The 13,264-nt window shown below is 34.7% G+C and overlaps 1 protein-coding gene across 1 annotated transcript in view; it reads right to left on the reverse strand.

Annotated features, from left to right (window-relative positions):
• LOC125061686 overlaps positions 1 to 13,264 on the reverse strand; it is a 68,995-nt gene that overhangs the window by 2,974 nt on the left and 52,757 nt on the right. The window contains exons 3-10 of the mRNA XM_047667223.1: positions 8,587 to 8,768; positions 6,889 to 6,984; positions 4,730 to 4,838; positions 3,333 to 3,466; positions 2,770 to 2,964; positions 1,801 to 1,941; positions 992 to 1,140; positions 86 to 253 (exon numbers count right to left, since the gene is read on the reverse strand). Of these exons, the coding sequence (XP_047523179.1) occupies positions 86 to 253; positions 992 to 1,140; positions 1,801 to 1,941; positions 2,770 to 2,964; positions 3,333 to 3,466; positions 4,730 to 4,838; positions 6,889 to 6,984; positions 8,587 to 8,768 (1,174 nt within the window). The remainder of the gene's footprint in view (positions 1 to 85; positions 254 to 991; positions 1,141 to 1,800; positions 1,942 to 2,769; positions 2,965 to 3,332; positions 3,467 to 4,729; positions 4,839 to 6,888; positions 6,985 to 8,586; positions 8,769 to 13,264) is intronic.

A 13,264-nucleotide genomic window follows, 5' to 3' on the forward strand; every position in this document is an offset into this window, starting at 1 on the left:
TATAAATAAGCTTAAAGTAAAAAGTAGAACTGGAACCTCTTTGATTCACGTATTGATTTCTAAAATGTTTCTAAAAGAGTCTTACGTGCTGTGGTGAGGCGTCATTGGCCGGTGGAAGTGGCAAAGCCAGTCTCAATGCTGTCCAGAAGGAGCGATCGTGAACGTGACGCCAGGGGATGAGACGCGTGCGCCTAACCACTTCTACGAAACGTTCGCCGCCGTCTTTCGCTTCGCGCTTCAACTTTGGCAGGTCCTGAAATTTTTTGGTTCTATTTTAATATCGATAGTGTAAGCTCCATACAATTTAACGTTTATTTCCATAGACAATTCTGTATAATGCCAGAAATTACGTACTTTTATAGTACAGGGGGCAAACGGGCAGAGGTTAATGTTAAGTAACACCCATGAACATTCACTGCCAGAAGGTTCGCAAGGCGGCTTTTAAAGAATTGGTACTCTCTTTTCTCGAAGGACCCTAAGGTTAATTGCCTCGGAAGTAACACCAATACAACGGACAAATTGTTGTTTTAAATTTATTTTATTATTATTACTTAGATGTCATGTGGAACATGGTGTAATGGTTGCAGATTAGGAACGTTGTTCCTAAGGAGCTGCAACTATAATATGCTATATGCTATTGCAGAAATATTCGATCTGAAGCTTCTTAATATTTCGGGTAACTTCTCGGTAGTTTCTTAGGTAGCATTATTGTAAATAATATCTTCGTCAAATCCAAATACTCATAGTTTTATTTCGTCGGAGACTATTTTGATCGAAAAATACCATATGTATTTATGTATTTTAAAAATAATAATAAACACATAAGAAACTCGAAGTTTATTTGTGTTTACAAGCATGGTACGTCACATGTGTGACGCCATCTTGCTTAGAGATGTGTTTTGGCGGGAACTAGAAATTATGATTGCTTAAACGGAATTAAAAACATTACATATTAACGTTTATATCAAAGAAATAATTTGTAAAATCTCACCTGCAGCAAGACAACAACAGGTGGCTGAGGCAACGCCCTGAGCTGGCACAGAGCCGTCAGCAGCTGGTGGGGAGAAGAATATTGAGCTGGAGACAAGACTGCCACTACTGAACGACAACGGGCTGCTTCGCATACGATTTCCTTGTACCCTGCAAATTAATTGACAGTAAGTCATGCATTCGTATACTACACGCATGTTCATAGACAAAATCTTATCAATGGATAGTTTCTTATACACCCATAGGCTAACAATTATGAAATTATAATTAAACTTAAAAGTTACCTTACCAGTCAGTAAGTAATTAAGTGTGTAAGTCGGTAAGTGCGTAAGTAAGTGAGTAAGCCAGTGCGTGAGTAAGTCGGTGCGTAAATAAGTAAGTCGGTAAGTGCTTTAGTAAATGACAAGTTAATAAGTAAGTGCGTAAGTAAGTGAGTAAGCCAGTGCGTAAGTAAGTGCGTAAGTAAGTGAGTAAGCCGGTGCGTAAATAAGTAAGTCGGTAAGTGCGTTAGTAAGTGAATAAGTTAATAAGTAAGTGCGTAAGTAAGTGAGTAAGCCGGTGCGTAAATAAGTAAGTCGGTAAGTGCGTTAGTAAGTGAATAAGTTAATAAGTAAGTGAGTAAGCCAGTAAATAAGTACGTCAGTAAGTGAGTAAGCCAGTGCGTAAGTCAATAAGTAAGTGCATAAGTAGGTGAGTAAGTCAGTAAATAAGTAAGCCACCTTATGGTGATTCAAATCAAAATGTATCAAAAAAATAGTTCTCCACAAATTTAGCACACATCTTCAACCTTTTGAATTTAAAATAACTCACAATTATCCGGGCTGGTGGAGAGCACCGCGGTGTGTACGCGATAATTGTATTTGCAGGCCAAAGTCGGTAGTAAGGCACCACGGACCAATTCGGCATCCACGGATGTCCAACAGACCAACACGTCGAATTCTTTCTCAAGAACTGGAAAAACGGTATTTTCGTATGTTTACATGTAAAACTCAATGTTTCCACACGGACTCGAAATTAAAAAAAAAACTGCATTTATAACAAAGGATATACATTATTATCAAAAGTAAGTTCTTAAAATAATTATATATGCACTTATGAAATTGCTAGTTAATTTTGGTATTTTTTTTTTAAAGACAATTCACACCAATTGACCTAGTCCCATGCTAAGCTGGTGAAGCTTGTGTTATGGGTACTATGCAACGCATATACATACATATTATAGATAGATAGACATATAAATACATATTTAAACACCCAAGACCTAAGCACAACACCAAATGCTCATCACATCGATGTTCGTCTCAGCCGGGGATCGAACCCGGAACCCATGGATTCGCAGTCAGGGGTACTAACCACTAGACCAATGAGTCGTCAAAATTTTTGTGTGTTATTAATTTTAATAATAATTATAAAACTTTAATATGTAATGAGAAATAATAAATTAAACTTTTGGCTTAAAGAAACTATAATTCTAGATTACTTCGCTTCTTTCTTCTTGCTATACAGATCTTGGTAACACTGATAGGCTGCACAAATTTTGTTATTAATGTTGAAACTTCTCTCAAAATTAGGAAAATGTTTGAAGAAAATTCAAAAATTTTCATGGCACTCTCCAAATTTGCACAAGACAAGTAATTCTCCTATGCCGGAAATCGAAACAAATGACGTATGCTTGAGGAATAGTGTCAAAACACTTGAAACGACGTAAGTCGAGGAATGCCTGTATATAGATATCCAAGTATAGACAATTAAAAAAAAAGGGATTTGAATTATATATACCTCTAGCTCTATGTTGGGCAGCCGCCGCTCTTGCCCGAGCCTGCCGAGCAGCGAGCAGCAGCCGCGGTGTACAACGCCGATGCAGCACCAGCGCTGATATCAGCAGCAAAACTGCCGCAGCCCCACCCAAGGTTATCGTATGCCAATTGATTTCGCTGCTACCACACCACACTTCAGAACTTAACCATTCTCGATCTAAAAGGTTTAATGAGGTTTAATATTTGGAATTATCGAACTTCTATGTCTATGACCACCGTTTTCTATAATCTACTTAACATAGTACTATTTAATAAACCATAGTTAAATTCTTTTTGCTGAATAATTAACTTATTGGAATAAATAAATATAAAAACGTATTGGATTTTGACATATTATGTTTCGACTCTAAATCATTAACTTTACTTAATTTATTAATTGACAAGAAAATTTTCTATTCATTGACGATTTGCAAGAATTTTTTTTTTGTTATTGACAATTAACAAGAGACATTCCTCTATGCCTTCCATCTAATGCGTTCTTCATTTTCTTTTGTATTAGAGAAAGAGATGAGAAGAGAAACTTACTCTTATAATGAACGGTAACATAGCTCCTAGACACAACATCATTGCTGTGTACCACACACACGTACGTCCCGTAGTCTTGGGCGGACAATTTTTCAATGCTTAGATATGAACCGATTATATCTTCTATGTCATCTCTGAAAAATAATTAAAAAGGTAAGTTTAAGTGTCGTATCAGGGGCCTCATAGCCTAGCGGTCTTATTAAGTGGCAGCTAGGTGAGGGGTACCGGGTTCGATTCCCGGTTCGAAGGCAAGTTTTAATTTAATTTAAATTTGTTCTCGGCCTTTGGGAGGGTTGTGCGGTACCGGGCGATTGCCTAAACCATACCTGGAGGACACGGTCGAATCTCTAAAGACAAGCACGAATTATAAAAAATCCTATACTCGACGCTGGCTAATGCACAAATCGTGCCAAAGCCATTAAAAAAAAATGTGTCGTGTCAAGACCGTGTAGGCTCCACATCTATTCTCCACTTGGGGTCCTTCAAGAGTGTACTAATTGCTGTCACTCGCGTTGACACTGACACAATGTCATGTGTCAAGTTAGCTATTGGGCTGAGGACCGTACAGTGTCACCTACTTTTCTTGGCCGGCGGCTGAAATTGGTGCTACCGTCGCCATTTTAAAATGTCATGTAATTACTTAGTGCGTACAATAAATAATCTTACTATACACCAACATCTAATAAAAATTCAACTAAAATGTATTTTTTATTCCTTGCATTATTAATTACAATGGCATAATAGTACAGGTAACAAAACCTATCATATCAGATTTTCCTAAGTTTGTGTCACATTTATTTAAGCATAGAACTGTATTTTCTAGATACTAGTATACATTGTTTTATTAAGACATTTCAATAAAGTTAAGTTTGCATGACTTCAAATTATTCCCCTTATAATGGTCAGTTTTATTTACTGGCAATACTAATATCTATTATAGCTTCGCTCTTACCGGCCAAGAAAAATGTGGCACTGTATCAAGCACTGCCTGTATTTATAGCGAACTTGTCATAAACAAGTTCCATGACACTTGGTGTCATCATTCGGCAACGGAACCCGCACAGACTACAAAGTTGAACGAGTTGCGAGCGTACTTTAATATTGGTTGACTTTCAGATTCAAAGATCTAGTAGTAATAAATTACTTTTAATAAATATGGCTATATCATAACATATCAAATAATTAATATTTGCATAGACTAGAACTGATTTCAGTTGTTTTTGTGAATTTACAAGCTCTGTGATGTATTACGACAATGGCAGCTGACAGCGACGCCATTTGTCAATAACAACGACTATAGAATCACTGATTTGACATTGACGTTGCCAATTTATTTGAAATAGAAATAACAACAATTAATCAAAAACTCCGCTGTAGTACTCTGATATATATAATACCTGACAGTCTTCACTTCATTTTGCGAGGGTAACAAGTCTCCCTCGGTACCATTAGACCACATCTTCCACCAGCGAAGATCACTCCGTGCGTCGGCTAAGTACGATCTACCTGTAACACGATTTATAAAGTCTAAGTGTTAAATGTAATTAAATATTCCCGACTTGATAGAATATCATTGTCAATGGTAACTTTAGATGGGTCTCTCGCTCTCAGAGGCTTTCTCTCTCACACTCTGTTTGCTCTCGTTTCCAAGTATTAAATAAAGGCTCAATATATTAGTCCACTTTATTTCAAGACATTTCGTCCAATTCCATCTATTTTATTAGAAAGCTTTGCCAACGGGCATTAAAAACTTACAACTAGAAACGAAAAAATTGCACATTTAAAACACAGCATGCTCTGTACTTAATAACTATAAATAAATAAGGTAAATATTTATAAAACAATACACACTAATTACAATAAATGATTAATGAAGCAAGAAATACAAAACTCATTGCAATTTGGAGATAGCTCTTCGAAACTGTGTGTTAGAAATCAATTTTAAAGTTTATTGGTTAACTGACATATTTAAGAAATAGGGTAATAAAATAACAAAAGGTTCAGAGTTACAGATCAAAGGGGGATCAATGTAGCTTCTGTCAATTATAAGACCTTATTCATACATTAGCGAAAAATTTACAGAAAAAGAAGAAAACAATTGTTAAACAGAATAATTTCGTTTTAATAAGGCGGTTATTTAAAATACACATCGGAGCAATGACGTTACTGACAACTGTCATTATATGTCTCAGAGTATAAAGTGCGTTTTCCAATTACAGCACTAGAGCGCATTATGCGGCATAATGCTCAACGTTGAATGTTCCAACTACAGCAACGCTTCGCACAATTGAGCACTCTCAAAACTTATGCTCTTGCGTGCTTCTCGCAATCAATACCAACACAGTGACAGAAAATTGACCAGTGTTTTTCTTTAAGTTGGCATTTATCGAAATTTTCGTTCGTAAATATTATTTATTTTTGAAAAATTTGTTTCGTCGTAGATTTTGAAAATAATTAAAGTTATTACAAACTGCTCAAAAAAATAAATATAAGTATGGATGAAGGTATAAATAGTTACTTTTTTTGAAAAAGTATGTCAGAGTAATTTTTTTAAAATGATTTCTAAAAAAATTACTCAAAACGTAAATTATGTAAGTTGCATTGCATTGGCATTGTGCGGCACTGAGTCGCATTATGCTCTGTAATTGGAAAACGCACAAAAATAACGTTAAACTCAAATAAGTTCAAAAGTTTAGTTTTAGTAATAATAGACCAGATTAAGGAATGCTGGCGTCAAAAAGTGTGGTTTTTAACGTATTTGACTTTGACGTTGACAATTTACAAGCTCTGTGACATAATGACAGTTGAAAGTAACGCCTTTGCTCCGACATATATTATGTATAGAGTGGATTTTTAACGGTAAAAGAAATTAAGTATGTTTTAAGTTAGTTCAATACAAACTATCAATTTATTCATATTATTCAGTTAATCATTGAAATTGTGATAGCCTTTTCATGTTAGATAATGCAGAGGCGTGACTTCTGGCAATGAGTAGAACGCTCGTCTATCAAAAAGCTTCTAGTATCAGGTATACCTAGTTATCTAGTATTGTCTTTGATTTACATAACTTTTACACATTTAAAGAAAAACGCTTTTTACCGGATTAAAGTTATGTATTATTATTATAAATTTACAACTATTTGACATAATTTTAAATTTATCCGACGTTTCGCGTGCTTTACAGCGTGCGTGGTCACGGTGACTGCAGACAAAAGATGTTGAATGTCAAAGGGTATAACAGCTGCAGAGAAAGTTGCCTTATCTGTATTTGTTTCCCCGGAGTTGGTATCGACTAAAAGATGGAGGGTTTTGGCAAAAATGGCTCACGGTGTCCTCTATTTTCGCGGATTGTTTTTCTTTTTGAGATTTTAATTTGGATATATGGATTTTACCGTGACCACGCACGCTGTAAAGCACGCGAAACGTCGGATAAATTTAAAATTATGTCAAATAGTTGTAAATTTATAATAATAATACATAACTTTAATCCGGTAAAAAGCGTTTTTCTTTAAATACCTAGTTATCTGTTTTGGCTTTTAATGTAATTCAATATTACCAATAAGAGCTTCGCAGAAGAGGCGTAATCCACTCCCTTCCTCCACCCACTGATCCTTGGAGATAAACATCGTTTTAGGCGCGTCAGTCGGCTTTTCTGCGAAATGAAAATTTAATGTTAATTTCCTTAATGTTAATATTAAGATCAACATTATTGATATTTATTAATTAAAGTACACCTCATCATATTTAATGCTTTATCTACCGTTTATGTTACAATCTATTCTAAAATACATGAAAATTATAAAAAAAACAGTGGCGCTACAACCTCTTTAGGTCTGGGCCTCAGATTTCTGAATCTGTTTTATGATCATTTTTAAATCTAATAGCCAGCCTCCAGTGTCTGACACACGCCGTCGACTTTTTGGGTCTAAGACATGCCGGTTTCCTCACAATGATTTCCTTAAGCGTTCAAGCGAATGTAAAATGCGCACATAGAAAGAAAGTTCATTGGTGCACAGCCGGGGATCGAAACTATGACCTCAGGGTTGAGAGTCGTAGAGCCACTAGGCTTCAGCGTGCGAAAGGAAAGTATCGTGAGGAAACCAGCATGACTAAGACCCAAATACGTGTCAGGCATAGATGGCCGATCACCTACTCATTTAAAAAAAAAAGTTATCAAGCAATTGACACAGAAACCTGTGGGTTATCAAGGGTTAAAGCGCTACTGTTTTTAATATGAAAACATCTCTTCCATGACATGTTTGGCGTTCCATTGAAGAGAGAGATGTGTATCTATAATTGCTCCATCATCACCAAATAACGATGGTTGACAGCGTTAGAAATTAATTGTTATTAAAAATAATTTAACATCATAAGCCAAAACACGTTCACAAAAGCGAAATTCTAAAATGTTTATTTATTATATTTTTCCTTAAAATCCAATTCGCGAAAATTAACGTATAACAACGTTGTTATAAAATTATCAAGATAGCGAATATATAATAAGAATAAATAGATTTCAATTTAATTTCGATTCAATGTATGTGTATGTATGGGACCATAAGTTTGACAACAATTAATTATAAATAACTTAACTTATTATTATGACATTGTGTATTCTTATTATAAAACTTAATGAAAATTAATATGACATTTACATGTTTATTTTTATACCAGCCGTATATTGTGCGGATTTTTATAATTGTCATTTTTATAATTATAATTGTATAAAGTTCTCGTACACATGTTTCCTCATCAGGTATATCTCTGGGGAGCTTCCATTTCTGGTACCAAAGGTAAATAATGTTATCATTATATGTATATAAAAGATATACCTAATATAAAAATAATCGCAAAATGTGTAGGTAAGCGCATAACTCAACAACGCTTGGACCAATTTTGCCAATTATTTTTTTATTATTATTCCTTGAAGTACGAGGATGGTTCTTACGGAGAGAAAATTTAAAAAAATTGTGTGAAAAAGTCTAAAAACAACACTTTTCTATATTCCCATACAAAATATTCGTAATAATACTTAAAAATCAATTTGAACTTTAATACCATATCATAAAGTTCAAGTGTTAGTGGAGGGGTTCCGGGAAGGTAAATTTTTATTTTTTGACAATGTATTTGTTGTCTTATCAACTTTCTTTTTTTTATCTTACTAGCTAAACCGGTGTCCCGAATAGCAGATTAATTAAAAAAAAATAAAGAATCGACTGTTAGGCGGTACGATGTTCGCCAGGCCAGCTAGTACCTAATATATCTAGTCGTACTGTGTGCGTTTCACTATTGGATTCATTGCTAAGTCTGCAAGTGTAATTTCCCGAGTCTGACTGAGCTGCTCGACGTGTGTAAAGCGTTTGATTGGCTGCCTCAGGGTAGAGGATCAAGTTAGACACCCCAGTAGACCATGGATACGCCACGCCATCTTTAAACCTGAAAAAAAAAATATGTAAAAATAAGGGAACATACAAAAATCTCAATAAAGTCACCAGAAACATAATCAAACTCAAAATAGCTTTAGTCATCTAGGTAAACAAGTACACTTATGAACGTCAACAGAAAAGATGTTAATTGATTATAAATTTACGTTTACTACCAGTTCGCAAATTAATGGCGTAGAGCGAAGAAGAACTGGCAAGAAACTCTCCGCCACTCTTTAATCGCCAAGCTTTGAGTCATACAAATTGTTTTAGCTGGAGCAAATCAAACCCAAGGATTAGGATAGCCGAATTGGGTATTACTTAGTTAAATGTAAATATAATAATTAATAATAATAATATAATATTAATATTTTTATATCTATATATATAATATATATTAATATATTTAATCGTTTTTATTGATTTTTTTCCTTTCGTTAATGTTTGAACTTTTTTGTATATTAATATATCTTTGACTATATTTTTAGTTATTATTTATAATTGTTTTTATTATATATAATTTATGTAAGCTGTAGGATAACGAAATAAATAAATAAGAAATACAAATAAAGTATCAGGAATAAATATTCAAAAATTAACGATACAGGAAAATGGTAATTAATGATATTTTAGAAGCGATATGAAATTCTGCGAATTAGATCACAGATCACATAGGTACAAAGTGTTAATTGTAAGGACCAATTCCGAAGATGTCAGAAAGTTCTTGTCTATTGTCTTTGGTATGTATATGTTAACGTAAAATTGTAAACACCGTTAGATTGTAATCTATCTCGCGAGATTATAAACTGTCGAAAGATTGTGAACCTCAGCTTACTGCTTACAATTTAACGTATTATTATTCGGTAGATTGTACTACACTAACTTAGTTATCATTCAAACTTCTTTGGTCAATTACAGATTAATTTTACTTTCCAACAATTTCATATAACTACCGAATAATTATACGTTAAATTGTAAGCAGTTCGTTGAGGTTCACAATCTTTCGACAGTTTATAATCTCGCGAGATAGATTACAATCTAACGGTGTTTACAATTTTACGGTGACATATATAGAAAACAGTTTTAGTAATCTGAGAAACAATATCAATTTAAGTTGATAAATTGAGTAAATACACAATTTATGTTCAATTGTAGTTTAAAACTAATAAAATTGGGAATTTATATAAATTCAGTAAAATATTTTAAAGTTTTATTTAATACGATTAATTATCTGTATTTTTAATTCTAAGACTGTTCGTTTGATGCCGCCAGATTCGCTTTCTCTCGCTGATGTTGCCGATTTCCATTTTCTTTTGAAACAGAAGGACAGCGAGCAGACGGGTCACCGTCATGTTTACCGCCGCCCATGGACACCAGGAGTTTACAAAGGCATTGCCTGCCAAAGGCACACAATTTGCGACACAAATATGTCATGGATTTTGACATACAGGAATCATAGTCACTTTCGTTTGTGTCAAAGAAAACGATGGTCACCCAAAAATTCGTTATAGCGCTAGCTAGATACAAACATTTGAATTAAAATAAAATCTACATACCAATGACGACTGGTAGTTAAAACCGGGCGTTTGTAATTACGTCATACATGAATTAGCGGTAATTATTAGCATTATACTGGAATTGCCGTATTGCATCTGTTAATGCTTCCACGAATCGGATTCACTAAGGCGTTCGACACAGTGTGTCATAATTGTCACGCAACATCTTTTTTATATTCAACATTAGCGTAAAACTTAGATATGGTATTATCTTAATTTAAAAATTCTCGTACACTGTGTAAAACTTTAGAGATTTGACAATGACGGAGAGTTAATTGCCAGTTCTTCTCGTTCTACACTTAATTTGAGAACTGGCAATTTAGAATAATTTAACTGACGTTCATGAGGTTATGAATAATATATGAAATAAATGTGGAGGACGAGAATAAAATGCTTTTTATTCACTCACTTAAATTCTTCCGGGCGATATAATTCAATGAAACTTTAAACATTACAACTCAAATTTTGCGATATGTTTCGAAGAGGACCCAAATGCAACTGACTCGCAACTAAAATTAACGCCTAAATCGAATTTGATGAAATTTTTCTGCGATAAAGTGGTTTCAAGAATTTTCGAGATTGTTTTGGAGTTCCACGCATGTTTTTTTATGTATCGTGTATATTATTATATTCATAGCGTAGTGGGAAAACGGGCAGGAGGCTCATATGATATTAAATGATACCGCTGGACATTCTTAACGCTAGAGAGCTCGCCAGTGCGTTGCCGGCCTTTTAAGAATTAATACGCTCATTTCTTCCCAAGTCGAATTGGTTCGGAAATACTTCGTTGGGCAGCGGGATCTACAATCTACATATATTAAATAATACCGCAAGTACACAATCGCAAGCATTAAAAAGTGTTTCATGTATAATCACCCTAATGCACTAACGAGGAAATCGTGACTTTCGAAGGCTTCGAACATCTGTGCGATACCACCCACGTCTTAGAAATTCCAGCAATCTCTTGAGACAATTGTGTCTATTGACCTGTCTTATTTTTAAATCGAACCTAGGACCACGAACGTGGAGTTATTCTATTTTTTTTTTGTGGTTTTTATTTCCGATCCAATTCTTAAAAGGCCGTCAACGCACTCGCGACCTTCAGGCATTGAGGGTATCACTTATCAGTCCCACCTCGTTTGCTACTTGTTCTATATACTAAAAGTAAACATTTTATTTGGGCCCCAAATTAGTATAATTAAAATGGTCCCATGTGAACACGTCAAGTACACATAGAATCAATTAAATGAAAACAAACCAGTGGCGTACAACAGTTTTTAGGTCTAGGCCTCAGATTTTTGTATCTTTATAGGTGATCAGCCTATGCCTGACACACGCCGTCCTGTCTTTTTTCGATATAAGGCCGATTTTCTCACGATGTTTTCTTTACTGTACTAGTGTTAAATGCGCATATATAGAAAGTCCATTTTTGCAAAGCTGGGAATCGAACCTACGATCTCATGGATGAGAGTCGCACGCTGAACCCACTAGGCCAACACTGCTCAAAATCAATTAATTATTTACATTGACTTTGGACCAAAACCCAATCCAGGACGTATTAGAGCAGTGTTTCCGGGGCCCACGCCCCGTGTGGGTTTGATTGTTAAGGACGCTATTAGAAAATGTAATAAAACAATTTCCTATTGATTTCTTCCTAAAATCATTTAAGTTTCTTGAGTTAACAATTTAAATTTTATAATTAAAAATTACAAAGCACAAAGAAAGTTAGGTAACACTGTACTAGAGGGACAAATTAAAAGTACCCATAACCAACGAGCATGCATGGTGAATGTCAAAATTAAAAAATCATTTATTCATATAGGTAACACAATGTACACTTATGAACGTCAAAAAAGAAATATACATTTACTGCCAGTTCTCAAATCAAGGGCGTAGAACGGAAGAGAAGAACTGTCAATAAACTAAATGTCACGATAGTCGAAGCGGTAGGGACCGCAAGTGGAGATCCATGGTCTCACCTACCCCTTCGGGAAAAAGGCGTGATGATAATAAAATTACCGTATCATATAGATAAATAGATAACAAATTCCTATATCTGCTATCTATCTGTACTCCCAGCTGCAAATTGTTCCTCGCAATTGCGTAAAACGGTTAAAAAAAATAAACAAAGCATTCTCGGTAATGGCCGAATTCGCACGGAATTTATTCCGAGAATCTATCAAACGTTTCAACAACATTCACCCCTCAAGGAGAGCTCTAACTGTGTATAAGGTAGATGCCCTCAGCATCATCACCAAATGATGAGGCACCAGTTTACCATGTAAGACACTGTCATCGTGTATCTATTGTTTCATTGGTCCACTAGTCTCGGGACATCAAGATGACCCGAAATGAAGGTTGATCAGGTTGATTGCCCCAACCGTTTAACAAAATTTAAATTAATATTATAAAGATGAAATATTTGATTGTTTCTTTGTTTGTTTGCATTGACTAAGCTGCGAAACTAAAGGACTCATTTGAAAAATTCTTTCACCATTTGAACCCTACGTTATCATTGATAAACATAGGCTATAGAATATTAAAAAAAAATATCGGTTCTGTATGAAATTACGATAGTCTAACGCTGGAAAAGTAGTAATAAACATTCCTTTGTACGCTGCGGTAATCATTCACAATAGAGCAAAGTGATATATGTACTACAGTTTTATAGAAGACATCAATGTCTACAAAAGTTGTCTAAAAAAAATTATTCTTTTTGCATTTCAAAATCTATTTACAAAGAAAAGATTTACTGTATTCGCAACATCAGGGGAGCTTATTATGGACTATATTTACCTGAGACGGGAGTGATAAAGACAAAACATAGAGGTTTTTGTTAAAGGTTTAAAAATCAGAACAGATCCATGAAGGCAGCAAAAAGAATTAAAAGGACATGAGGTCATCGTTACCAAACCGGTCTCTGACCTGCGATCCGCCACAAATCATTCGTGCA

This window comes from Pieris napi, chromosome 24, assembly GCF_905475465.1.
Source record: "Pieris napi chromosome 24, ilPieNapi1.2, whole genome shotgun sequence".
NCBI lineage: Eukaryota > Metazoa > Arthropoda > Insecta > Lepidoptera > Pieridae > Pieris > Pieris napi.